The sequence below is a fragment of the Mobula birostris genome, chromosome 18 (genome assembly GCF_030028105.1).
Source record: "Mobula birostris isolate sMobBir1 chromosome 18, sMobBir1.hap1, whole genome shotgun sequence".
Classification (NCBI taxonomy): Eukaryota; Metazoa; Chordata; class Chondrichthyes; order Myliobatiformes; family Myliobatidae; genus Mobula; species Mobula birostris.
Genome location: NC_092387.1, coordinates 17,347,491 through 17,374,671, shown reverse-complemented (window position 1 = coordinate 17,374,671; position 27,181 = coordinate 17,347,491). Strand labels below are relative to the sequence as shown.

The 27,181-nt window shown below is 42.4% G+C and overlaps 1 protein-coding gene across 1 annotated transcript in view; it reads left to right on the top strand.

The window, feature by feature from the left end:
• trip4 (thyroid hormone receptor interactor 4) overlaps nucleotides 1-27,181 on the top strand; it is a 108,074-nt gene that overhangs the window by 6,200 nt on the left and 74,693 nt on the right. The window contains exons 3-6 of the mRNA XM_072282282.1: nucleotides 562-698; nucleotides 14,737-14,949; nucleotides 18,528-18,612; nucleotides 24,487-24,616. Of these exons, the coding sequence (XP_072138383.1) occupies nucleotides 562-698; nucleotides 14,737-14,949; nucleotides 18,528-18,612; nucleotides 24,487-24,616 (565 nt within the window). The remainder of the gene's footprint in view (nucleotides 1-561; nucleotides 699-14,736; nucleotides 14,950-18,527; nucleotides 18,613-24,486; nucleotides 24,617-27,181) is intronic.

The following is a 27,181-nucleotide window of genomic DNA, read 5'->3' as shown; positions in this document are numbered from 1 at the left end:
AATTGTCGGGAACCTCCTGCCTCATCCGTGGCAAAGCAATATTTGGAACACAATATTTCAAGTGTGTCTAACCAAGGTTTTATAGAGCTGCAATGTTATGTCACGGATCTTGAGCTCAATCCCCCATCCAGTGAAGGTCAACACACCATACATCTCTTAACAACCCTATCAACTTGTGAGGCAACTTTGTGAGATCTCTGGATGTGGACTCCAAGTTCACTTTGTTCCTCCATACTGCTAAGAATTCTGCCATTAACCCTGTATTCGTGCCTCCAAATTTAATCACTTCATACTTATCTGGGTTGAATTCCATCAGCCACTTTTCAGGCCAGCTCTGCATCCTGTCAATGTCCTATTGTTAACTGCGACAACTCCTGCACTATCCACAGTTCCAACAACCTCAGGTCATTTGCAAACATACTAACTCACTCTTCCACTTCCTGATCCATGTATCTGAGATAACAACTGTTACTGCACTTTAAAATGTATCTTTCTGCCTGTAGATTGCTTTGAAGCAACTGAGTTGATGAAGGTGTACTATCATTATTCATCTTTTTACAGATGTTTCAGATTTCTCAAAAACAAGTGACCAGCTCAAGAAGTCTAAGCGGAAAGGCCGGAACAAGCAGGAGCCGCTGCCTATTTCTGAGCAACAACCTCCGGCTGAGGAAGTTAAAACACCAATGGATCTGGTGAAGGTCAGTTTGAAGCCAAAACCCATTTTTATATTTGTTTATGGTACCCAAGAATGAAGTAGTTCTGGGCACTCCTGCACATAGATGAATTGATGCAGAGGCGCTAAGATCTGACTTACTGAGGATTACTAAGTCATTCAACCTTTTTGACTCTTATGCCATTCTTCTTGATTGTCAAGTCAAGTTGAACTTATTGTTGTGTGCACCAGTATGGTGGGGTACAAGTACAATGAAAATCTTGCTTGTAGTAGCATCGCAAGCACATAGGTGGAGAGAAAATGCGGAATATAAATGATAAAATACAGTAAAGAGGAGGAGGAAAAAGACTGAGCAAAAGCAATACCTTAATACAAAAAACAAAGAGAATTAGGGACAAATCCTTGGCAGCCTTTGCAGTGAAAGATGTGGTTCAAGGTGTTTCATTGCTGAGGTAGGGTTAGTGTTGCGCAGGTCTGTTCAAGAATCTGATGGTTGTCGAAAAGCAGCTCCTTAACTTGGTGGTTGAAGATTTCTGTACCTCCTCTTGATGGTAGTAGCAAGAAGATGGCATGATGGGGGAGTCCTTCATGATAGATGCCACCTCTTTGAAGCACCTCGTGTTGTACATCCTGCCAGTGGGGAGGGTTGTGTCCACAAGTCTCTGCAGCCTTTTGCGTTCCTGTACATTGACATTGTTGTAGCAGGCAATGGTGCAACCAGTCAGGATACTTTTAAAACCATTTTCCATTTCACCCTGATAAGATTTTGGTAAAATACTTCATACATCAGATGGAAAATTTCAATCGACTTACAAAGGACAGTGTGTTAGGAAGAGTTTTCTGGATTTTCTCTGTTCTTTTCTGGATTTGTGAAAAATATGTTTGTTCATTAGATTAACTTTGGTGTTAAATTTGTGCCTCATTTGTTCTCAACTCCCTTAGAGGAAGAAGTTATTTTTTATTTGCATTTGTTATCAATTCAATGTTTTCTTGAGGTTCTCAAAGCCGGAGGAGGTAGTGGGGATATGCTCCCACTACCTATTAAATGCTCCCAATGGCGTGCATCTCAAATAGTCTCTGACAACCAAGTCCAACTCCTGGACTTCATGTGTGGCTTAGCTACTAAGTCTGGTGAATCGTTTCTTCTGATAGCAGAAGGGGCAAAGGCAGGTTACTGGCACCTTAAAACCAGTCACTTTGGGCAGCTAGGATTCGTTAGCTGTGGCTGGTAGCTCATGTAGGAGAAAGAATTCTCTGGTCTCAACCGCTGCTGCCTTGCAGCTATAACCACTCATGGGACAGGCTTCAGGAGTAAACCCCAAGGAAAAGAGACCGTGTTAGGGATCTGGAGCTGCAGCTTGATGACCTACTGCTTATCAGGGAAAGTGAAGAGGTGATAGACAGGAGCTACAGGGAGGTAGTCATCCCTAGGCTACAGGAGTCAGAACACTGAGTCACTGTCAAGAGAGGGAAGGGAAATGCCCGGATAGTGGAGAGCACCCCTGTGGCTGTCCCCCTCAGCAACAAATATCTTGTTCTGGATGCTGTTGAGGGGGATGACCTGATGGGGGACGCCCACGGTGACCGGGTCTCTGGCACTGAGCCTGGCGCTGTTGTGCAGGAGAGAAGGAGGGAGAAGAGAAATGCGGTAGTCGTGGAGGATTCCATAGTCAGGGGAACAGACAGGAGATTCTGTGAGCCTGACAGAGATACCCGCATGGTGTGTTGCCTCCCAGGTGCCAGGGTACGGGATGTCTCGGATCAGGTCCTGAATATTCTAAAGGGGGAGGGTGAGCAGCCAGTTGTCTTGGTACATGTTGGTACCAATGACATAGATAGGACAAAGGAGGAGGAGGTCCTGAAGAGAGATTTCCAGGAGTTAGGAAGAAAGCTGAGAAGCAGGACCTCCAGGGCAGTAATCTCGGGATCGCTACCTGTGCCACATGCTAGCGAGGGCAAGAGTAGTTGGATCAGGCAGATGAATGCCTGGCTGAGACACTGGTGTAGGAGGCAGGGCTTCAGATTCTTGGATAATTGGAATCTCTTCTGGGGAAAGTATGACCTGTTCAAAAAGGACAGGTTACACCTGAACCCGAAGGGGACCAATATCCTGGCGGGAAAGTTTAATAGAGCTGTTAGGGAGGGTTTAAACTAATTTGGCAGGGGGATGGGAACCGGAATGATAGAGCAGAGGAAGGGGATAACAGAAATAAATCTAAGATAGTGAGCAGTAAAGATGTCAGGAAAGACAGGCAGGTGATGGGGCAAATGTGTAGCCATAGGGATGAGTTGAAGTGCAATAAAGTTGCAGTGAAATCAAAGCAAGAAGTATCAAATACTGGTCTTAAGGTGTTGTACTTAAATGCACGCAGCATAAGGAATAAGGTGGATGATCTTGTTGTACAGCTATAGATTGGCAGGTATGATATTGTGGCCATCACTGAGACCTGGCTAAAGGTTGCATGTCTCTGGGAGCTGAACGTCCAAGGATACATGGTGTATCGGAAGGATAGGAAGGTAGGCGGAGGGGGAGGCGTGGCTTTATTGGTAAGAAATGATATTAAATCATTAGAAAGAGGTGATATAGGATCGGAAGGTGCAGAATCTTTATGGGTTGAGCTAAGGAATAGCAGGGGTAAAAAGACCCTGATGGCAGTTATTTATAGGCCTCCAAACAGCTGCAGGGATGTGGACTACAAATTACAACTGGAAATAGAAAAGGCTTGTCAGAAGGGCAGTGTTATGATAATTGTGGGGGATTTTAACATGCGAGTAGATTGGAAAAATCAGGTCGGCACTGGATCTCAAGAGAGAGAATTTGTAGAATGTCTGCGAGATGGCTTTTTAGAACAGCTTGTTGTTGAGCCCACTAGGGGATCGGCTGTACTGGATTGGGTATTATGTAATGAACCGGAGGTGATTGGAGAGATTGAGATGAAGGAACCCTTAGGAGGCAGTGATCATAACATGATTGAGTTCACTGTGAAATTAGAAAAAGAGAAGCCGAAATCTGATGTGTCGGTGTTTTAGTAGAGTAAAGGAAATTACAGTGGCATGAGAGAGGAACTGGCCAAAGTTGACTGGAAAGAGACACTGGCGGGAAAGACGGCAGAGCAGCAGTGGCTGGAGTTTATGCGAAAAATGAGGAATGTGCAAGACAGGTATATTCCAAAAAAGAAGAAATTTTCGAGTGGAAAAAGGATGCAACAGTGGTTGACAAGAGAAGTCAAAGCCAAAGTTAAAGCAAAGGAGAGGGCATACAAGGAAGCACAAATTAGTGGGAAGACAGAGGATTGGGAAGTTTTTAAAACCTTACAAAAGGAAACCAAGAAGGTCATTAAGAGAGAAAAGATTAACTGTGAAAGGAAACTAGCAAATAATATCAAAGAGGATACTAAAAGCTTTTTCAAGTATATAAAGAGTAAAAGACAGGTGAGAGTAGATATAGGACCGATAGAAAATGATACTGGAGAAATTGTAATGGGAGATGAGGAGATGGCAGAGGAACTGAACAAGTATTTTGCATCAGTCTTCACTGAGGAAGACAGCAGGATACCGGACACTCAAGGGTGGCAGGGAAGAGAAGTGTGCGCAGTCACAATTACGACAGAGAAAGTACTCAGGAAGCTGAATAGGCTAAAAGTCGATAAATCTCCTGGACCAGATGGAATGCACCCACGTGTTCTGAAGGAAGTAGCTGTGGAGATTGCGGAGGCATTAGCGATGATCTTTCAAAAGTCGATAGATTCTGGCATGGTTCCGGAAGACTAGAAGATTGCAAATGTCACTCCGCTATTTAAGAAGGGGGCAAGGAAGCAAAAAGGAAATTATAGACCTGTTAGCTTGACGTCGGTGGTTGGGAAGTTGTTGGAGTCGATTGTCAAGGATGAGGTTACAGAGTACCTGGAGGCATATGACAAGACAGGCAGAACTCAGCATGGATTCCTTAAAGGAAAATCCTGCCTGACAAACCTATTACAATTTTTTGAGGAAATTACCAGTAGGCTAGACAAGGGAGATGCAGTGGATGTTGTATATTTGGATTTTCAGAAGACGTTTGACAAGGTGCCACACATGAGGTTACTTAACAAGATAAGAGCCCATGGAATTACGGGAAAGTTACATACGTGGATAGAGTGTTGGCTGATTGGCAGGAAACCGAGAGTGGGAATAAAGGGATCCTATTCTGGTTGGCTGCCGGTTACCAGTGGTGTTCCACAGGGATCAGTGTTGGGGCCGCTTCTTTTTACATTGTACATCAACGATCTGGATTATGGAATAGATGGCTTTGTGGCTAAGTTTGCTGACGATACGAAGATAGGTGGAGGGGCCGGTAGTGCTGAGGAAACGGGGAGTCTGCAGAGAGACTTGGATAGATGGGAAGAATGGGCAGAGAAGTGGCAAATGAAGTACGATGTTGGAAAGTGTATGGTTATGCACTTTGGCAGAAAAAATAAACGGGCAGACTATTATTTAAATGGGGAAAGAATTCAAAGTTCTGAGATGCAACAGGACTTGGGAGTCCTTGTACAGGATTCCCTTAAAGTTAACCTCCAGGTTGAGTCAGTAGTGAAGAAGGCGAATACAATGTTGGCATTCATTTCTAGAGGAATAGAGTGTAGGAGCAGGGATGTGATGTTGAGGCTCTATAAGGCGCTGGTGAGACCTCACTTGCAGTACTGTGGGCAGTTTTGGTCTCCTTATTTAAGAAAGGATGTGCTGACGTTGGAGAGGGTACAGAGAAGATTCACGAGAATGATTCCGGGAATGAGAGGGTTAACATATGAGGAACGTTTGTCCGCTCTTGGACTGTATTCCTTGGAGTTTAGAAGAATGAGGGGAGACCTCATAGAAACATTTCGAATGTTAAAAGGCATGGACAGAGTGGATGTGGCAAAGTTGTTTCCCATGATGGCGGAGTCTAATACGAGAGGGCATGACTTCAGGATTGAAGGGCGCCCTTTCAGAACAGAAATGCGAAGAAATTTTTTTAGTCAGAGGGTGGTGAATCTATGGAATTTGTTGCCAGGGGCAGCAGTGGAGGCCAAGTCATTGGGCGTATTTAAGGCAGAGATTGATAGGTATCTGAGTAGCCAGGGCATCAAAGGTTATGGTGAGAAGGCGGGGCAGTGGGACTAAATAGGATAAAATGGATCGGCTCATGATAAGATGGCGGAGCAGACTCGATGGGCCGAATGGTCTACTTCTACTCCTTTGTCTTATGGTCTTATGGAAAACTCCAGAGCTGGAGTCTCTAATAGAGTCATACGATGAGTTCAACACTGACCGGCAACTTCTGCGACACTGCTGGTGCCAAACTGTATTGGTCTCTGCCGTTCCTTTGGATTCATCCACTGCATGGTGAGGAGGAACCTGCTGCATGGGCAACAGCTTGCTCTCCATATTGTACTGCCTTGGCTTATCTATCACATTGACAGCTCGGGTGCAACATCCATGGTCGACCTAGATCAGTGGAAGGCCTCAATCAATTTAATGACAGAAGCTCAAAAGATTGGGAGAGTAGACAGTTGGTGCCTTTTTCCCCAGAGTAAAATGTCAAATACAGAGAATGTGCATTGAAGTGAGAGGGTGAAACTTCAAAGGAGATGTCTTTTATACACAGTGAGTGGTAGGTATCTGGGGTGTGTTGCTGGGTTGGAGGGGGGTGGTGAGTGATGGAAGTAAGTATGGTAGGGGCATTGAAGAGGCTCCATATGTTCCTTAGACTCTTACCCTATATCAGTGTTCAGACCGATGACATCCAGAGATGCTCTCTAAACCTTTGCAACCATTCAATTCGATTAGCTAAATGTGAACCAATCCACAGATTCATGCTGATTCTCTTTAATCAGCTCACACTTGACCAATTGGTCAGCCATCCTTTTTCGAATTGCAACCAATGTCAGACATCCCACCTCTCCTGGAAGTTCCGGGAGTCTCCCGCATATCAATAATGGCTCCCTGACACCCGGAAATTATATACAATATCCCGAAAATAGATTTTTTGGAGAGGGAGAATGAGCATCCTGATTGGTCTCTCTTCGTGCTAAGAGTGGTCCCCAACCACCGGGCCGCGAGGAAACAATATGATTTGGCGACATGAGTCAGCTGCACCTTTCCTCATTCCCTGTCACGCCCACTGTTGAGCTTGAACGCACGCGAGGTCATTACGCGCGCGTCATCCATGTCAGCGCGGGAAGGAGATCAACTCCTCGAGCTTGCAAATGACGGTGGGCTGAAAAGCATGTTTGACATAACATCTCTGCCGGCATTCCGGATCAAAGTCAAGGCTGAATATCTTGAGATAGCCACGAAAGCACTGAAAACGTTGCTTCCATTTCCAACATGATATCGCTGCGAAGTGGAGTTTTCTGCAATGAATGCAAGGAAAACTAAATTGTGGAATAGACTGGACATAAGGAACCCTCTTCGAGTATCACTGTCTCCCATCTCCCCTCGATAGGACCATCTTGTTGCAGGGAAACAAGCCCAGGGCTCCCACTGATTCAGCGATATTGGTGTGTTACAATGATCTTGTATGTTCATATGGGGAAAATATGCAATGTGTGTTTAATATCCATGTTACTTAAAATGTTATGATGCTACTGACTTATCACCTATATTCCGGTCATGATTAACACCCTCCCCCCACCTCCCCAGTCGGCCGGTCTGCAAGAATGTTGTCGATATTAAACTGGTCTGCGGTGCAAAAAGCATTGGGACCCCTGCTAAGTAGACCTATCAGTTTTCTCTGTGGGCGGGCTTTCCAGTCAACCTCAAAAATAATGGCAGTGTTGCTCACTGTACTGTTTGCAACAGTGACTTTTCTATTGCCCATGGTGGGTTAAAAGGTAAAAGACATGTTGAGGTGAGCTTAACAGGTGTCATTCGTTCATTAGCATAGCTAACGTTATTTAAATTAGCCGGCTAGCTGCTAAGGAGCTACACTATTGATGTCCTACGTGATGAGGCCAAACTCCCTGTAGACTTGCTTAAAGTTGTAATAGAATAAACATGATAATATAATATATAGGTACATATTTTAATGTCACATTTGCTGCATGTACCCAACTTGGTTTACAGATTAGACAAAATCACTAAACAAAGTATTACATACACCCTTGAAGGTCGACCGGGGGGGGTGGGGGTGCTACCTCCCTGAAATGAGTTTTTGCAGGGTGAGATGTCTGCGATGTTAAATTGATGTGTCACCCCCCTCTCCCCTTTCAGATAACAGATTGGAACTTCATAATGCCAATTCCTGAATTCAGGGTGATTTGGCAAGTTGAAATAACCGCTGCAATTTAATTACTTATTCTCTCTAAGTAACAGATTTTGTAAACTTGTCCTAAAGTTTCATGGTTTTCTCCTTTTTATTCATTTTACCGATGTCCATTGGTTCAGTTTTGAAGTTGGGGTTACTTAGTAAACTTTAAATGATAAATCAAAAACTGTTATATCCTTACTCTAATATCTAATTTGAGGTTCATTTTCTTTAAGTTTTTGCTTTTCCTGGAGAGTTTTAGCCAGAGGGTGGTAAATCTGTGGAAGTCATTGCCCACGGATGGCTGTGGAAACCAAGTTACTGTGTATATGTGTCTGTGTGTATATGTGTGGTGGCCAGTGCTATCATGTTTGCTGTTGTGTGCTGGGGCAGCAGGCTGAGGGTAGCAGACACCAACAGAATCAACAAACTCATTCATAAGGCCAGTGATGTGGTGGGGATGGAGCTGGACTCTCTGACGGTGGTGTCTGAAAGAGGATGCTGTCCAAGTTGCATGCCATCTTGGACAATGTCTCTCATCCACTACATAATGTACTGGTTGGGCCCAGGGGTCATTCAGCCAGAGACTCATTCCACCAAGATGCTATTTAATTATTTATGGTGCAACTGTAGCGAAAACCAATTTCCCCCGGGATCAATAAAGTATGACTATGACTATATTTAAAGCAGAGTTAAGTTCTTGGAGTAAACATCAAAGTTTATGGGGAGAAGGCGGGAGAGTGGGGTTGAAAGGAATAATAAATCAGCCATAATGGAGTAGACTCAGTGGGCTGAATGGCCTCATTCTCCTACTATATCTCATGTCTTTTGTTGGCTTCATTTTGGGTTTAATTCTGCTGATGCAAATTCAAAGCCAACCCTCAGGTGAAATATGATTCAATGGGGAAGCATCACAGCTGCTGTGCAGTTGAAGCAGGGCCAGTTTGGAAACTCTGGTGATTGTTTTATTTTCCTATAATTGAGGATATGGAATGCTCAGTTTGGTGGTAGAAGAGGTATATAGTTTAGATGGATATACCATATAAATGTAGAAAAGGGGAAATGGGACTAATTGAAATATGCTTCCAATGATCTGATATAGGCATAGTTTAATGAAAGGTTTCCTGATAATTTTTATGATCTTATTCTCACCTTGATCTATGAGGGATCTCAGCTGCTGATTGGATTTTTGCTCTGGAGGAGTTGCCTGTTTCTCAACTTGCTTTATTTTCTGTACCTTTTTAACCAATTTGGTCTGATTGGTCCAGTACTGTTACTATTGTCCAGTATCACTTAAAATACATCCACTGTGATGAAGTGCTTTGAGAGGTTGGTACATATCAACTCCCGCCTGAGCAGTGACCTGGTTCCACTCCAATTTGCCTATAGTCATAACAGTTCAACAGCAAGTGCAATTTCATTGGCTCTTCACTCAGCTCTGGAATATCTGGACAATGGAGGATTCATACATTAGGATGGTCTTCATTGACTACAGCTCAGCATTCAATACTGACAGGCCCTCTGAACTAATCAATAAGCTCCAACCTTGATACTTCCCTGTGCAAAAGGATCCTCAATTTCCTAATTTGCAGATGCCAGTCATTACAGATTGCTAGCATTTCCTTCACAATCACTATCAGCGCAGGTTCACCACAAGGCAGTGTGTTTAGCCCCCTGCTCTACTCACTTTATACCTATGACTGTGTGGTTAGGTATAGCTCCAATTGCATATTTAAGTTTGCTGATGACTCCACTGTTGTTGGCTGAATCAAAGCTGAAGAATATAGGAGGGAGATCGAAAATCTGGTTGAGTGGTTCTGCCACAACAACCTCTCGCGCAACATCAGCAAAAACAAAGAGCTGATTATTGACTTCAGGAAGAAGAAGCCAGATATCCGTGAACTGTTCCTCATTAGAGAATCGGAAGTGGAGAGGTCTGTAACTTTAAATTCTTGGGAATTATCATATCAAAAGATCTTTCTTAGGACCAGGAAGTAAATGCTGTCACAAGGAAAGCACAACAGCACCTCTAGTTTGTGAAGATTTGGCATGACATCTAAAACTTTGACAAACTTCTTTAGATGTGCAGTGGAGAGTATATTGACTGGGTGCATTACAGCCGGGTATGAAAACACCAATGCCCTTGAACAGAAAACCCTGCAGAAAGTAGTGGATGCAACCCAGTCCATCGTGGATAAAGCGCTCCCCCACCATAGAGCACGTCAACATAAAACATTATCACAGGAAAGCAGCAGCTATCATTAGTGATCCCCACCACCCAGGAGATATTCCCTTCTCACTGCTGCCATCAGGAAGAATGTACAGGAGCCTCAGGACTCAAAAGCACCAGGTTCAGGAAGAGTTATTACCTCTCAGTCATCAGGCTCTTGAACCAAAAGGGATAACTTCACTTGCCCCATCATTGAAATGTTCCCACGTCCTATGGACCCACTTTCAAGGACTCTCCATCTCATGTTCTCAATATTTATTGCTTATTTGTTGTTATTATCATTTCTTTCATTTTGTATTTGAACAGTTGTCTTTTGCAAATTGGTTGAACGCTAGGTTAGTGCAGTCTTTCATTGATTCTGTTATGGTTATTATTCTGTTGTGGATTTACTGAGTATGCCCATAAGAAAATGAGCCTCAGGGCTGTATATGGTGACTTTGATAATACATTTACTTTGAACTTTCTTAGAAGCTTGCATACATTCAGCATGCTTGGATACAACCCAGTTTATCAACATTCAAAGCCCTCCCCACTATTAATCACATTTACAAGCAACCAAAAGAAAGCAGCAAAGCAGCATCAAGGAACCCCACCATCTAAGCCATAATCTCTTCTTGCCTCTACCATCAGGCAAGAGGTACAGGAGCCTTGGGTCCCACACCATCAGTTAAGGAACAGTTATAACCCTGCAATCAATAGGCCCCTGAACCAGTGTGAATAACTTCAATTAGCTCAACTTCAAACTGATTTCACACCTAAAGACTCACTTTCCTGGACTTTACAATTCATTATTCTTGGTGTTATTTATTTATTAAATATTTGCACATTGGTTGTTTGTCAGATTTTAAGTGTGTATAGTTTTTCATAAATCCTGTTGTATTTTTTAATTTTCCTGTAAATTCCTGCAAGAAAATCATTCTCGAGGTGGTATGTGGTAACATATATGTACTTGATAATAAATTTACTTTAACTTTAAAACTGATCTGGGTCTACGTAGTACACATTTTGAAAAAAGAATATTCTAGGCACCGATGGTTGAAGAATGTGGGCGCATTGTGGAAATGATTTTCAGTATTAACAACTACATTCCACCGAGCTACCCACACAATCCTCACTTCAATATTCAACAGCACTCATGGCATCGCTTGGATTTTGCCTAAGAGAATGGAATTGGCAAATCTCAGAATGTTGATAAGCAGTGCTGTTAGTTCATGGAATGCACCCATGCCTGTCTGAAGTCTCTGTGACTAAGATCCCTATCTGCTCCTGTTCCTTGAATAATCAAAGTATGCTATTGGAAAAAGTTGGATAGGAAAAAAGTTCACAATTTGTATTTTAACCATTTGATGAGGCTATGTATAATCAGTGAAGAATGAAGTACATCATTTTTTTAAAACCGGTATAAAACTTTGATTTATTAAGAATCATTCCTTTGTCTGTGATACTTGATCATACATTTTGACCTGGTATTGTCACTTTGGAGGTGTGATAACTATTTGGTTATCTTTCTCCTGGGTTTGTTTGAGGAGGTTCTTGACTGCTCAAACTGCAGGCCACTTTTGCTTGTATTGTTTTTGCACTTGTGTTTATTACTATGGGAAAGGATAAAGCAGGGATTCCCAACCTTTTTTATGCCATGGACCAATATCATTAAGCAAGGGATCCATGGATCCCAGCGTGGGAACCCCTGTTCTAAAGGTACTTCAGCAGCATTATGCAAAGATTGATGCTTAACAATGATTAGCTTTTCTTGTCACATGTACATAGAAATATGTCATTTGCGTCAACGACTAGCATGGTCCAAGGATGTGCTGGGGGCAGCCTGCTAGTGTCACCATGCTTCTGGTGCCAATAGCACCGTAGCATTCCTATAACCTACTAATCCTTACTAATCCATACATCTTTGGAGTGTGGGAGAAAACTGGAGCACCCAGAGGAAACCCATAGTCACAGGGAGAACATACAGACCAACGGAATTAAACCTGGTTCTCTGGCACTGTGAAACATTATGCTAGCTGCTAAGCTAACCATACTTGGCAATGCATACCTTTAATCCTATCTTGAAAAAACAGTATATCTCTATGACTCTAGATCACTCAATCAAATACAGTGTTAGTCTTAAAGTCTGGATAAACAGTCATCTGTGATTGCTGAGTTTAAGTCTCCTGCCAGTTTTGCGCATGAAAACTAAACTTGTGTGGAAGGAATAGTGCACTTTCAGTTGTTTAAACAGTTGTGGCGTATTTTGTGCTACTTCAAGGTGCTTTGGTTGATATTTATCTTCCAACCAGCATTAACAAAAAACTAAATATCTAGTCAATAGCTCATTACTTTATGTGGGCAGTTGTCAATTAAGCTATCTACTTAGCAACCATGATGACATGTAATTGGCTATAAAATGCCTTGGAAGACCTTATGTCATGAAAGGTTCACATCAGGGAGGAGATTACGCAGCATTCATGCCAGGACCACTAGCCTCAAAAACAGATACTCCCCCAAACTGTCAGACTAATCAATACCTCCAACGATTAACCTGCCCCACAGGCGTCCACCATCAGCGTCACTTTATATACACACAATCAATTCTGCGTATATAACAGTTACTTGTACATTTGTTTTATAAGATTGCTTTTATATTTATTGTGGTTTCCAGTTTAAGATGGTGCTGCTGAAAGTGAACAACCAGATAGATAGATACTTTATTAATCCCAGAGGAAATTACAGTGTCACAGTAGCATTACAAGTGTACAGATACAAATATTAGAAGAGAAGCAGAAAGAATAAAAAGTAATTTACCTCAAACGGTCTAACAGAAGGGGGTCATCACTTCCCTGGCTATAGGTTGACTCATTGTAGATCCTGATGGCCGAGGGTAAGAATGACCTCATATAGCGCTCGTTGGAGCAGGACAGTTGTCTTAACCTTTTACTAAAAGTGCTCCTCTGTTCAGCCAAGGTGGCATGTAGAGGGTGAGAAACATTGTCCTACTTAATGATGAAGGTAATTTACATCCATCCATCCATATTCTGAGATGGGTCGTGATCACAGTTCCTTCTACAGACATGGCAGGAGGCGCTTGATGGGGCAGACATTGGAAGATGGGACAACCTTGTCAATTCCACTTGGCTTCCATTAATTTCCCTTTTAATTCTGTAGCTATGTCCACTATTTTGAGATTCTCCCATGAGTGGGAAAGTTTTGATAACTACTCTGTTGTACTTCTTCAGTTTTGAATTGAACTTATTTCTTACATCCTTCATATACATGAATAAAAATCTTTACATCTCTGTCTAAATGTGCAATATGCAATTATAGTAATTTATAATAAATAGAACAGTCAATGTAACATAGAAATTTACTCAAATCAGCGCCAGTTAATCAGTTTGATGGCCTGGTGGAAGAAGCTGTCCCATACCCTGTTGGTCCAGGCTTTTATGCTGCAATACCGTTTCCCGGATGGTAGCAGCTGGAATAGATTGTGGTTGGGGTGACTTGGGTCCCCAATGATCCTTCAGGCCCTTTTTTCACACCTGTCTTTGTAAATGTGCTGAATAGTGGGGAGTTCACAACTACAGCTGTGCTGGACTGTCCGCACCACTCTCTGCAGAGTCCTGTGATTGAGGGGAGTACAGTTCCCATACCAGGCAATGGTGCAGCCAATCAGGATGCTCTCAATTATGCCTCTGTAGAAAGTTCTTAGGATTTGGGGGCCTATACCAAACTTCCTCAACCGTCTGAGGTGAAAGAGGTGCAGTTGTGCCTTTTTCACCACACAGCTGGTGTGTACAGACCTCAGAAACATGGATGCTGAGGAACTTAAAGCTGTTTGCCCTCTCAACCCCAGATCCATTGATGTCAATAGGGGTTAGCCTGTCTCCATTCCTCCTGTAATCCACAACCAGCTCCTTTGTTATATTTCAATAAGATCGCTTCTTATTCTTAATACTAATACCAATTTTTGTTTCTTTAGTCATTTATGATATGACAACTCCATCCATTCCAGGTAGCATCCCATGTATTCCTCCTTCACTTTTCTTGGTCTAATGCTCAGGATTCCACAAATATCTGGAACACACTGCCTGAGGAGGTGGTGGAATCAAATACAATTCATAGGCAAGATATGGATGGATACAGACCTAAGGCAACCAGGTGAGATTAGTTTCGATCAGGGGTTCCCAACCTGGGGTCCATGGACCCCTTGGTTAATGGTGAGACTCCGTGCATAAAAAAAGATTGGGAACGCCTGGTTTAGATGGACATAAAAGTTGGCATGGATATGGTGAGTCAGAGGGCCTGTTACTGTGTTGTATAACTCTATGAATTGATCCACAATGACATTTGAACGTAATATGTTTTTTAATTATCTCCCTGGTGTTTGTGTGAGCTGCCATGTTTCTTATGTCACAGGTGCAGTCCAGATGAAGGGTCTGGACCCAAAATGGCAGCTATCCATTTCTCCTCATAAATGCTGCTTGACCTAGCAGTTTCTTATTTGCTTCAGATTCCAGCATCTGTACTTTCTTGTGACTCTTTCCTAGATCATATTTTTTTTGCTTCTATTTTTACCAGGCACAGGAGGCTAGTTCCTCATCCAAGAAGAAGACAAAATACTTGTCCCTGTACACAAAAGAGGGTGAGGACAGACTTGCTGTGATCCTCCCAGGCCGCCATCCCTGTGAGTGTTTGGGACAGACACACAAGCTTATCAACAACTGCCTGGGCTGTGGCCGCATTGTCTGTGTGCAGGAAGGCTCGGGACCCTGCATGTTCTGTGGAATGCTGGTGAGTACAGAGCATTCTGACCTGCTGAACCATTTTCAATTTCATCATCTCAGAAATAGCAGTTAGCTAGCTTGAAAGAAGTTCTGTTTATCTCACTGAGTGCTGTACGTACAGTGCATGAGCCTCAGGCACATATATACAGCTAGAGTGGCTAAGACTTTTGCATAGTCCTGTATTTTGTCAACATGGAGTGGAGAGCGAGCTTATAAATCTGGTGGGAGCAAAGGTATTGGGAATGGCGAGGATGGAGCACTGTGGGAGGGGTGTGGGACAGGTGGCAGAGAAGGAGTGCCGGGCAGGGGAGGATGGGTACGGGTGCCGACACACCTGGCCCTGGGACACCAGGCAAGGTCATTTGATTCCGAACAATTGTCTTATTGATCATTACAGGATGTCTGTCTGGTGCCCGCTCTCTTCCCCTTTTCCCATGATTCCTCTCTCCCTGTCCCTTCTCACTGTCAGTCCACAGAAGAGACCCATATCAGAATTAGGTTTATCATCACTCACATGTGTCATGAAATTTGTCTTGTTTTTGTGGCAGCAGTACAGTGCAATACATAAAATTACAACAGAATTGTTAGGCATTCTAGCTATATGTACGTGGCTAAGACTTTTGCACAGTACGGTATCTATTGTTTGTTCTAATTTCTGCACAGATTTCAGTTATTAGTCAATAACTAATTGACTGAATATTGCTGTTATTAATGTGCTCTTGATCTATATGGATCACAAAGATTTTAGATCTTGGCTAGATTACCTGATTTGGTCCAGACCCAGGTTTGCAGGAAGGAAAGGGAAAGGGGTTGGGGATTCTATGGCTAAGAGTAAAAAAATGACCAGTTTGATAGTTATTCATCGATCCCAGCCATGGCATGACCACTCCAGGTGAGTGGACTAATGGGGACTGTGGTGTTGGTGATCGCTTCGTGGTTGACAGACAGAAGCAGTCAGTTGAGATGGTGTGAAGCTGTTAGCACGCAATTGAGCACCTTGACAGCTCTTTTTGGTTCGTTTAGTAGAGGAGGAAGATGTTGAGAGTGGAGGAGTTGTTGAGGCCTGGGACATACCACATATGATCATATTGAATAGCAGGGCATGTCTGCAGGGACTGATTAGTACACTCTTATTTTTATGTACTAAATAGAAGTATATTTTTGTGTAAGTGCTGAATGATGTGGTTAGATGAATCTCCCTGCCTCTGAACTTGACATTGTGAATAAGTTGATAAATGTGAATGTAGTCATTTACCCTAATGTCCTTTAGCAATGTCTAATTACCATTACACTCATTAATTAGGCCCGTCCTGTTAATCACTCTAGTGAATGTACCTTTCACTGTGTGATGTCTTCATCTGTGCATGGCATATAGAACTGCAGAGGTTGCTTGAGTGGACTCTTCCTCTGCCACAGACTAATTACAGGGATTTGCATTTTTGGCATGTAGAGGGGTGATCATATTAAAACATAGAAGAGTCATGTTGACAAACGAGGAAAATCTGCAGATCCTGGAAATCCGAGCAATACACACAAAATACTGAAGGAATTCAACAGGCCAGGCAGCGTCTATGGATAAAAGTATAGTCGACGTTTCAAGCCAAAACACGAAAGAGTCATGTTAAGATGGGGTCCCCAACCTTTTTCGCACTGTGGACTGGTTTCATATTGACAATGTTCTTGCAGACCGGCCGACCGGGGGCGGGGGGAGGTGGTGGGGTGGTAGGGTTGCCAACGAACAAGAGTAGCAGTCAAATACGTTGGGTTTACCCCTAGAGAGACTACAATGACCATGAAGCCTTGCGCGGGCACCAGTGTGCATGCGTAATTTGCACATGCGTGTACGTGCCGATTTTTTTCTACGTCGGTTTTGGCGATTCTGTCGTGGGGGGGGCTTGTTAATCATGAACGCAATATAGGTGATAAGTGGCTAATACACTCAATTTCGTTTCTAAAAGGGTTTATCTAACAAATTTAATATTAAACATACAGCGCATATTTTCCTCTCATGAATATAGTGATAAGTCAATTATCAGGGGAGCTTGAAGTAAGTGTTGAACGAACATCCAGTAGAAGTGGTAGAGGCAGGTTCGGTATTATCATTTAAAGAAAAATTGGATAGGTGTATGGACAGGAAAGGAATGGAGGGTTATGGGCTGAGTGCAGGTCGGTGGGACGGTGAGAGTAGCGTTCGGCACGGACTAGAAGGGCAGAGATGGCCTATTTCCGTGCTGTAATTGTTATATGGTTATATAAGTTAATAGCATCATAACATTTTAAGTAACGTTTGGATATTAAACACACAGCATATATTTTCCCCGTATGAACATATAAAATCATTGCAACACACCAATATCGCTGAATCAGTGGGAGCCCTGGGCTTGTTTTCCTGCAACAAGACGGTCCTATCGAGGGGTGATGGGAGACAGCGATACTCGAAAGAGGTTCCTTATGTCCAGTCTATTCCGCAATTTAGTTTTCGTTGCATTCATTGCAGAGATATGTTGGAAATGGAAGCAACGTTTTCCGTGCTATCTCAGGATATTTAGCCTTGACTTTGATCCAGAATGCCAGCAGAAATGTTCTGTCAAACATGCTTTTCAGCCCGCTGTCATTTGCAAGCTCGAGGAGTTGATCTCCTTCCCGCGCTGGCATGGATGACGTGCGGGTAATGACCTCACGTGCATTCAAGCTCAACAGTGGGTGACAGGCAATGAGGAAAGGTGCAGCTGACTCACATCACCAAATCATATCGTTTCCTCGTGGCCCGGTAGCGCATGCTTTGTGGCCCGGTACCGGTCCGCGGCCTGGTGGTTGGGGACCGCTGTGTTAAGATGTTTCCACTTGTGGGAGAGTTTCAAACAAGGGGGCATAGTTATGTGATAAGGGCCAGTCATTTAAAACTGAAGTACATGGCACTACTTCTCACGAAGGGTGGTGAATCTGTGGGGTTCTTTGCTATGTAGAGGTTGTGAAGGTAGATCATGGTGAGTATTTAAAGGGGAAGTAGATGCATCTCTGAAAGATCTGGGAATTGAGCATCATGGAAAACTGGTGCAGAAAAGAAGATGAGTCCTGGGGCAGATTATCCTCGAGCGTATTGAATGGTGGGTCATGTTTGAGGAGCCAAGTCATCTAGTTCAATTTTAAATGTGTGTGTTTGTATAACCTCCATTTGTCCCTGTAATTATTTTGTACTCTGCAGCATGCTTCCTTATATTTTTCCCACCTTTGGGAACAAGATTCAAGATACTTGTTTTTGCCATTTAGGGAGGTGTATTACCTTAGAGCTACTCCTCAAGCAGACCAATATTAATCCATTATTGCATCAGTCATCATTGTTGTGGTCAGGGATTTTTGTTGTATTCATTTTTTACGTTTTTCATTTAAACATCTGAAAGAAAGCATAGTTGGGAATCTCACTTCTGAGTGGTTAATTGAGATTAATCTCTGACAGGATAGTTGGAAGCTTGGTTTTCCATGGCAAACAGAAGCTTGATGAGAAGGGAAATCGTGTCTTAATTTCCTGTTTATGTACAGAAGAGTACCAGAATGAAGAACATTAACCAAATGTATTTCTTGTAGGTTTGCACAAAAGAGGAACAAGAGATCCTTGTCCATGACTCAAACAAGAGTCAGAAATTGCGCAAGAAACTCATGGGAACTGCAGGTTAGTTATATATCTGATCAACTGAAATTACTCTTCTCTATTGGATCGATGAAATGGACATACAGACCAGAAGTTCTGTTCTTGATCTGTTATACTGCATTTGTCAAGAAACGGGCTGGGTCTACACCAACCTGCTGTCCTGGAAGGGAATGTTACATTCAGCTTGCATTACAGACAAGACCATTTGAGCTGATGGTTCATTCCTGGTGTTCATGCTCCACACAAGTCTTCCCCAACTTTTCTTCACCTCCCTGATTAGTATGAGGCTTGAACTTACTTTGTATTTATCCAACTTCTCTTAACTATGTTTGTGCAAACCCTGTGGGAAGTTCCACATTAGACTAATTTTCTGGTATAGAACTTCACCTGAATTTCTAGATGATTTTATTACTGCCTGTGTCAATTTAGTTGAATGGTTCTGTTATATACCTTATTGCAATTTAGTAAATATAAACAAGACACCCCCAAGGATTTTGATATCAACCATCTCTAAAGCAGATGTTCACATACATTTGGTAGGCTAGGTTTAGTTTGAGTCTGGAGCTTTCTGCAGCAGACTAGCTTATTGCAACTCCTTACCTGGCACAATGCCAAATCTGAGAAAGGGTAGATCCATTTAATCTTATTCCTTCACATTTCAAACTTTCATACAACAGGAGATCATTTGGTTTCTCATATCTATGCTGGCTCTTGGAACAACTCATCAGTTTATTTCCCTGTGACCAATTGTTTCATGATGGTCAACTCCCTCCAATACCTCTGCCATCGGCTAATGCCAGCAGCAGTTTAGAATAGCCAATGCCCCAAAGCACTGCTCCTGAGCATTGGAGGAAACTGTAGCACCTGGAGAAAGTTCACGTTGTCGTAGGGACAACATGTGACTTCTACACACACTGCAGTGCAGAGCACTGCAGAAATCAAACCCACAGCCCTGGAGCTATGGTAGCTGCAGCACCTGTTGTGTCACCCTCTCCTCTGAGTCCATCAATGCTCTAACTAAAGGGTGCTGGCCACTTCAGGAGCAAAGTTTAAATTTAGCCTTGGCTGATAGGGAAAAATGGCATCTAGTATTGTAAAGGTCCAATTCCTTCAACTCGATCAGGAACTGAACTGAAAACAGTTAAGTCACACAGTGGATTCCAGCCAGCAGTTTGCAGCTAAGATTCTGCTTCCATGTTGTTCTCAGGGAATGGAACATATTTTCTTTTAATCTTTATCTTCCATATCGCTGTAAACTTCACCATCCTGACAATTTAGGATTCATTTTCAAGATTGTTTAATATAATTTTCAGTACAAAAACATAAAAGAGATAGGAAATAATTGTTACTCTGGATCCGATGGAGCACCAGCAAAATACGATAAGATAATAATCTTAAAGCCCAATAAATACATAAGATAACCTATATGCATAGGCTGATTGTATGTCCATAATATGATAGAGGATGTACAGATAATCCTTCCTGATAGGAGTGGAACAAAGAGTCATGAGCAGGGTATGTGGGATCCTTCGTGATGTTACTGGCCCTTTTCCGACACCTTTTTTATAGCGGGTAGGCTATTGCTAGTGATGCCTTGGGCAGTTTTGACTACCCGTTGTAGAACCTACCTTTCCGCCCCAGTGCAGTTTCCGTATCAAGCAGTGATGTGCACTTTAGCGTGACATGAGTTTAAATGTGCATAGTCCAGAGCACTGCATTTTAACGTGATGTGAGTGTAAATGTGCATAGTCTAGAGCTCTTCAGCCTCCTCAGAAAGTAGAGGAGTTGATGAGCTTTCCTGATTGTGTAGTGTGTTCTGGGACCATGAGAGGCTGCGCAAGATGTGCACTCCTAGGAGTTTGAATCTGCTCATAATTTCCATTGTTGTGTCTCCATGATAACATTGCTTTAAATCTTGCCTCTTCATCGCTTCACTACTTGTGACTGTATCCTCTGCTGTCTATCCCCCACATCTGCAAATAATTTTCTAAGCCTCTTTTCCTCATTTTGGAATTTAGAAGGCTGAGAGGGGATCTTATTGAACCATATAAGATTATTAAGGGATTGGACACACTGGAGGCAAGAAGCATGTTCCCGCTGATGGGTGAGTCCAGACGAGAGGCCACAGTTTAAGAATAAGGGGTAGGCCATTTGGAACGGAGTTGAAGAAAAACTTTTTCACCCAGAGAGTGGTGGATATATGGAATGCTCTGCCCCAGAAGGCTGTGGAGGCCGAGTTTCTGGATGCTTTCAAGAAAGAGATGGATAGAGCTCTTAAAGATAGCGGAATCAAAGGTTATGGGGATAAGGCAGGAACTGGACACTGATTGTGGATGATCAGCCATGATCACAGTGAATGGCGGTGCTGGCTTGAAGGGCCGAATGGTCTAATCCTGCACCTATTGTCTATTGTCTGTTTTCTCATAAGACACTCCTTAACCATGCTCTTGAGCAAGTTACGCCTTGCACAGCTGGTGTATGATTTTGTTTGCTAGCAATTCTGTAAAGCACTTTGAGACGTTATATGATGTGAGAGCTACTACATAAACAGCAGCTGTTATCTTTATGTGGTTCATGTGAAATAGCACACGACTAGCACAACTCTCATTTTTACCCAAGAGGAAAATCCTCCATTTGACATTCCTTCTGAAAGTCAGGACGCCTAGCACTGCTGTACTACCCAGGTACAGTCAGCCTAGATGGTGGGCTCCAGACTCTAGAGTGGAGCTTAAACCAATGATCTCTTGACTCTGGAATGTCACCATCAATTGAGATGCGGCTGTCAGCTGAGTTTTGTGATATTGAACAATAATTTGAACATGATGTCACATGTACATCAAAATATACAGTGAATTACATCACTTGCATCAAATCAACGAGGGTGGTGCTGGGAGCAACCTGCAAGTGTCCCAATGCTTCCGTCGTCATCATAGCATGCCCACACCTTACTAACCCCAACACTAACCTGTACATCTTCGGAATCTGGACCCCAGGAGTAAATCCACACAGTCACGGGGAGAATGTGCAAACTCCTTACACACAGTGGCGGGAATTGAACCCTGATCTGTGATCACTGGTGCTATAAAGTAGTTGCGCTAACCACTATGCTACTGTGCTGCCCATAGTATATAATATTATCATCATCATCAATGTGCTGTGTCGTATGATGTGTGCAATCATTGTTTTTTGATATTGATTGCTCTTGGCAAATTTTTCTTCAGAAGTGGTTTGCCTTCTTCTGGACAGTGGCTTTACAAGACAGGTGACCCCAGCCATTATCAATACTCTTCAGGGATTGCCTGCCTTGTGTCAGCGGTCGCATAACCAGGACCTGTGATCTGCACCAGCTGCTCAAATGATCATTTACCACCTGTTCTCATTGGCTTCGCGTGACCTGATTGGGGGGCTAAGCAGGTACAAAGCCCTACCCATGGGTGATCTGCAGGGGAGTGGAGGGAAGGAGAGCCTTACACCTCCTTTGGTAGGGATGAACCCCCCACCTGGAATATGTAATGTATATAAGGTATTGCTCCTTGTTATTATGATAGGAATGTTCTCTAACTGTCTAAATGTTCATCTCATTTGTTGAGTAAAGTGATTGGTTTCAAGCTCTGAGGTGGAATCTTTGAATGATGCAGTAATATTTTTTGTTTGTCATAACACCACAGATAATTGTCCCTTCAAGTGTTTTTATAAGTCCTGTTAAAGTTGTTACTGAATCTATATGGAGAGGTTGGACAAACTTGGATTGTTTTCTCTGAAGCGTCAGAGGCTGAGGGCAATGTGTTAGAAGTACATTAAAGTTGTGAGAGCTGTAGATAGTCAGAGTCTTTTTCCCAGGTTGGAAACATCAAATATTAGAGGACATACCTTTACGGTGAGAGAGGGAAAATTTAAAGGAGATTAGCATGGCATATTTTTTTTCCCATGCAAACTAGGGTAAATGCCTGGAACCTGCTGTCAGTGGAGGTAGTGGAAGCAGATACGATAGTAACATTCAAGATGCATTTAGACAGGTGCATGACCAGGCAGGGTATAGAGGGATTTAGACCAATTGCAGGTCAATGTGCTGTTTAAATTGGCATCAGTGTTGGCACGTTTATTGTAGGCCCAAGGCTGTTCCTCTGCTGACTGCTGCATGTTCTTTACATCAGCACTGATTCTTCTGGGTTTTTGTTTTTGTCCATTTAATGAGCATTGTGTCAACTGTTTGCCATTTTCCTTCAATATTTTGAACTCTTGTCTGTTAACAGTGCAGGTTTGTTTAGTGCAGTAAAAGGTTCGTACAGTGAATAAAGTTTGTACTGTCCGCTGTGAAGTCAGTGGGTGCCAGTTACTTACTGATTGCTGTAACAAGCTGCACGATGTGGATTAATTCCACAGTGTGTCCGTCTTGGTAAAGTGTCAAGCCTCAGCTGAGCTACTCCCCATGGTGAATTGAGCACAACTGAAAGATTACTCACCTTGGCAACTAAATTAATTCCCTGGAATGGTGATTACTTGGGACAACCTACATTTCTCAACCTCCCTTCCCAGCAGTGGAATGGTTGCAGTGTTTATCATATTTTGTCATTTAGCTAACTTTAAATACTTTCCAAGCATCAATAATGTCACTTCCACCATGTATTGCAGTTTTTAAGTGAGACCTGATATTTCAAAGTGAAGTTATTGATTGTTAAACAATGAATAAATAAGCTCTGGATGACAGGGAAGATTGGAAGGCAGTTAGTCTTGTACTTCAGCGTATTGGAAAACTGTAGTGCAGTGAATTAGCCCGATCAATGTACTACAGTGGTCTAACTTCTACACTTCTGAGCAACGTTCCCAGCTTCACGGACCAACCATTGCTCTGAGCAAGAAATTTTAACACAGCCTGAAAACTGCGCGGTACTTAAAATGTTTTTTTTTTCTGTAGTGTGCACATCAAACAAAACACAAACCACAACTCACAACATAAGTAAACAATGTCAGACTGCACGCCCATGCAGCTTAGAGGGTGCAATGCTTCTGAAGATGTGCAAGGTTTCAGTTCCTCCAGAAGTTTGACTAAACAGCCTATATGCAAATCTTAACTAATCGTCGTAGGCAAAGCAGCTGTTTTCCTCAAATACCTTGGGAGTTGCCAGCCAGCCTTTCAACGATGCTGTGTGACTGCTACACTGTTGAAGGTGCTACTCATTGGAGTGGATTGTGTACTTAAGCCTGGTCTGTCTTCTCTGTTGGGCACTGTAAAGCAAAAGATCCAGTACTTCCTGACCAGATTGTAATTCCTCAGGCAACATCACTAAAACTGATGATCTGCTCGTGATTGCATTGCAGTTCTGCTTAGTTTGTGTGAGCTTACTATGTGCCAAAGTATTTCTACATTATTACAATGATTTTACTTCATTGGCTTTAAATTGCATGGGCGTAGTCTTAAATTGCAAATGAAGTTGAACAATGTTTTTATTAGAAACACAAAATCTCGACCAGAACATGGATAGGGGTATCCTTATTGTGGAGTAATAGCACAGAGACAGGCCTTTTGGCCTAACATCCCTTCTGAGTTGTCCTCTCCTTCCATTTCACCAACCTCCACCATTGAAGATGGTGGAAATTATGGAGGATGATCTACTGAATCTTCCTCCAAAATTTCCACAACCTTTAATGGTATTCTACCCAAGTTATTTTGTTTCAAAGGCTTTCATTAGATACATCAGCAGACTCTAAAATACCTTATGGAAACATTTCTTCGCTTAGCAATCTGGTAATGATTTTTTTTTTATCTTGTTGCTCCTTGGTCAGTCACCAAACATGGAACTCTACAAGAACACTATAATGGCATTAACTTGTTCCAGATGCTTTGCTATGGATATGTCATGAGGGCGGAATTTGAAACCTGTTGGATTCTTTTAGGTTCAGATGTGTCAGTGAATCCTGATACCTTTGAGAGGGACCTGCTGCCCCACCAAGAAGTGGTTCTGAAGGCTGGGCTAGAGAAAGCCATTAAACACAAAGACAAACTGTTGGAGTATGATAAAACCAGGTAAGAGGAAGAGCACAACACAGTCTCTGTCTCATTGAGCAATTTGAATCAAAAATATGATTAAACTTCTGCAAATGTTACAATTAACTCAAACATTCTCATAGTAGTTTTGTGACTGAAGTTATTGAGAGGATCATAAAAATGCTATCTGGATAATAGTGTAGGAATTAAAACTCTCGTTAGTTAATAGATCCAGTGGTTATGCATCTGGAGTATCTGGTCATTTTTGGTCACCATATCTCATTTGGATATAATGGCCTTTGAAGATGTTACATCACAGATTCATTGGATTCATCCCCCTTCTTTTCCAGTGCTGATGAAGGGTCTTGGCCTGAATTGTCGATTCTTTATTCCTTTCCATAGATGCTGCTTGACCTGTTGAGTGCCTCCAGCATTTTGTGTGTGTTCCTCTGGATATCCAGCATCTGCAAATCTCTTGAGTTTATTCATTGGAATTACACTGCGACTGAAAGGAATAAAATACAAGGAGGGTTTTCAAAAACTCAGTGGGTTCCCTTGAGCCTCGATTAAATCATGGTAGTCTGACTGAAGTATTAGAAATAATTAAAAGATTTGACTGAATATACAGACGAAGAAACCAGATTCTCTATTAAACACCCAGTATAGGGCAACATGCTCTTAAAACTGGATGATTATGAGTGATATTAGGAAGCATTTTTAATAGGAAAGGTAGTGTTAAAAGGTCTTAAGCTGAGATCAATGAATTCCTTAAAAACCTTATTAAGAAATCTTGATGTATTAAAGGATGTGGAGCGAGGTTGGATTTGAGATATTGATCCACTATAATGTAAATAGATAAGGAAATTGTTTTGTATAGTGAATATTCTAATTCTATTCTATGTTCAACATTTGGAGTGATATTTATTCAAGCTTTTTAAAGAAGAAGCAACTTTACAATGGATTATTGATGCAGTCATCTTGGTTATTGGAAGTGGCTGAACATTATGCATTTTTGTGCTGTTAGTCTAAAGGCTGGCGCACAGATTCTCTGTGTATGCTGCTCACTACGCTCTCTGTAGAGAGCTTTGTGTGTAAGCAATTCTGATTCTGATTTCCATGAAGATTCTCTTTGTATAGTGAATCTTTCATCCCTTCCGTAATCATAAAAAAAACAGAAAATGGTAGAAGCACTCTGCAAGCCAAGCAGCATCATGGTAGTAGAGAAAGAGTCAATGTTTCAAGTCAAGGGCTCTTCCTTACAGCGTAAACTCAATGAACAAGCATCTCATAGGTTGTAGGGAGCAGAAGGGTAGAGAAAGTGGATGCAATGTCTGTGATATGACGTAGACCAGAGTTGTCATGGTAATGGTTTCTTTTAAAAACTGACCAAAGAGGTGGAAAATAAGGAAGAAATTGAATCTGAGAAGCGCTACCACATCTGTAGGGAGATTATTGGATATTGTTAAATTTAATATTAAGTCCTAAAAGCAATGACCTGCTCAGATGGAAATTGATTTGCTGTTCCTCAAGCTTGTTTTGGGCCTTACAAGAGGTCTTTGGGAAGCAGAGGTCAAAAAGGTTAGAGTGGGAGTTAGATAAAGGGACTGGTGACCAGAGGCTCAGGATTGCCATGCAGACAGAACAGAGCATTGTGCAAAGCAGTCATTCAGCCTGCACTGTAGACAAGTGAATGTGGTGAGCAGTGAATGCAGTACACTAACTTCTTTCAGGTGCAGCTGTTTCACCTGGAGTCCAAGGTAACATCTAAGTAAAAGATTGTTTCCTTGACTGGCGGGAAGAGGTGCAAAGGCAGATAACCTGCTATTAGTTGCCTGTTTGCCATCTCTTCTTCTCCTTGGGTTGTACAGTGGCATAGATAGTACAGCTGCTGCCTCACAGTTACCGCAGCTTAGGCTCAAACCAGGCCTCTAGTGCCGTCTGTGTGGCATTTGCATCTTTTCCTCCACATCCCAGAGGTGTTTAGTGTTGGTAAGTTTATTATCCTGTAAATGACTGAATGCATAGGTGAGTGGTAAAGGCATGGGAATTGATGGAAATGGTGGGATAATAAAAGAGCATTAATGTAGGACTAGTGTAAGTGGGTGCTTGATAGAACGTAATGGGCTGAAAGGCCTATTTCTGTGCTGTATCACTCTGACTCAGTTTCCTGGAGCGCCTAGATTGTGGTTCCATTGTCAGACTGAGTGTATTCATGCAGAAGGGCACCATACAAGTACTCCACTAAATCAACCTACTTAAAAGTCAGTCATTGAGCTGTTTTAAAATCCACCCCCCACCCAGGTCCCCTCTGAACTTCCTACCTCTCACTTTAAACATATGGTCTCTTGTTTCAACTTGGGTAAAACAATTTTTGCTATCAACCCCATGTCTCCCTCTCATAATCTTTCATACCTCTTTCAGGTCACCTTTCAGCCTCTTCTGCTCCTGGGAAAACAAGCCCAGCCTATCCAGTCTCTCCGTGTAAATGGAATGTTCCAAGCAACTTCCCAGCAATCTGACCTGCATCTTCTCAGTGCAACCATGTCCTTCCTATAGTGTAGCAACCAAAACTGCACACAGTAGTCCAGGCCAAACCAATGTTTT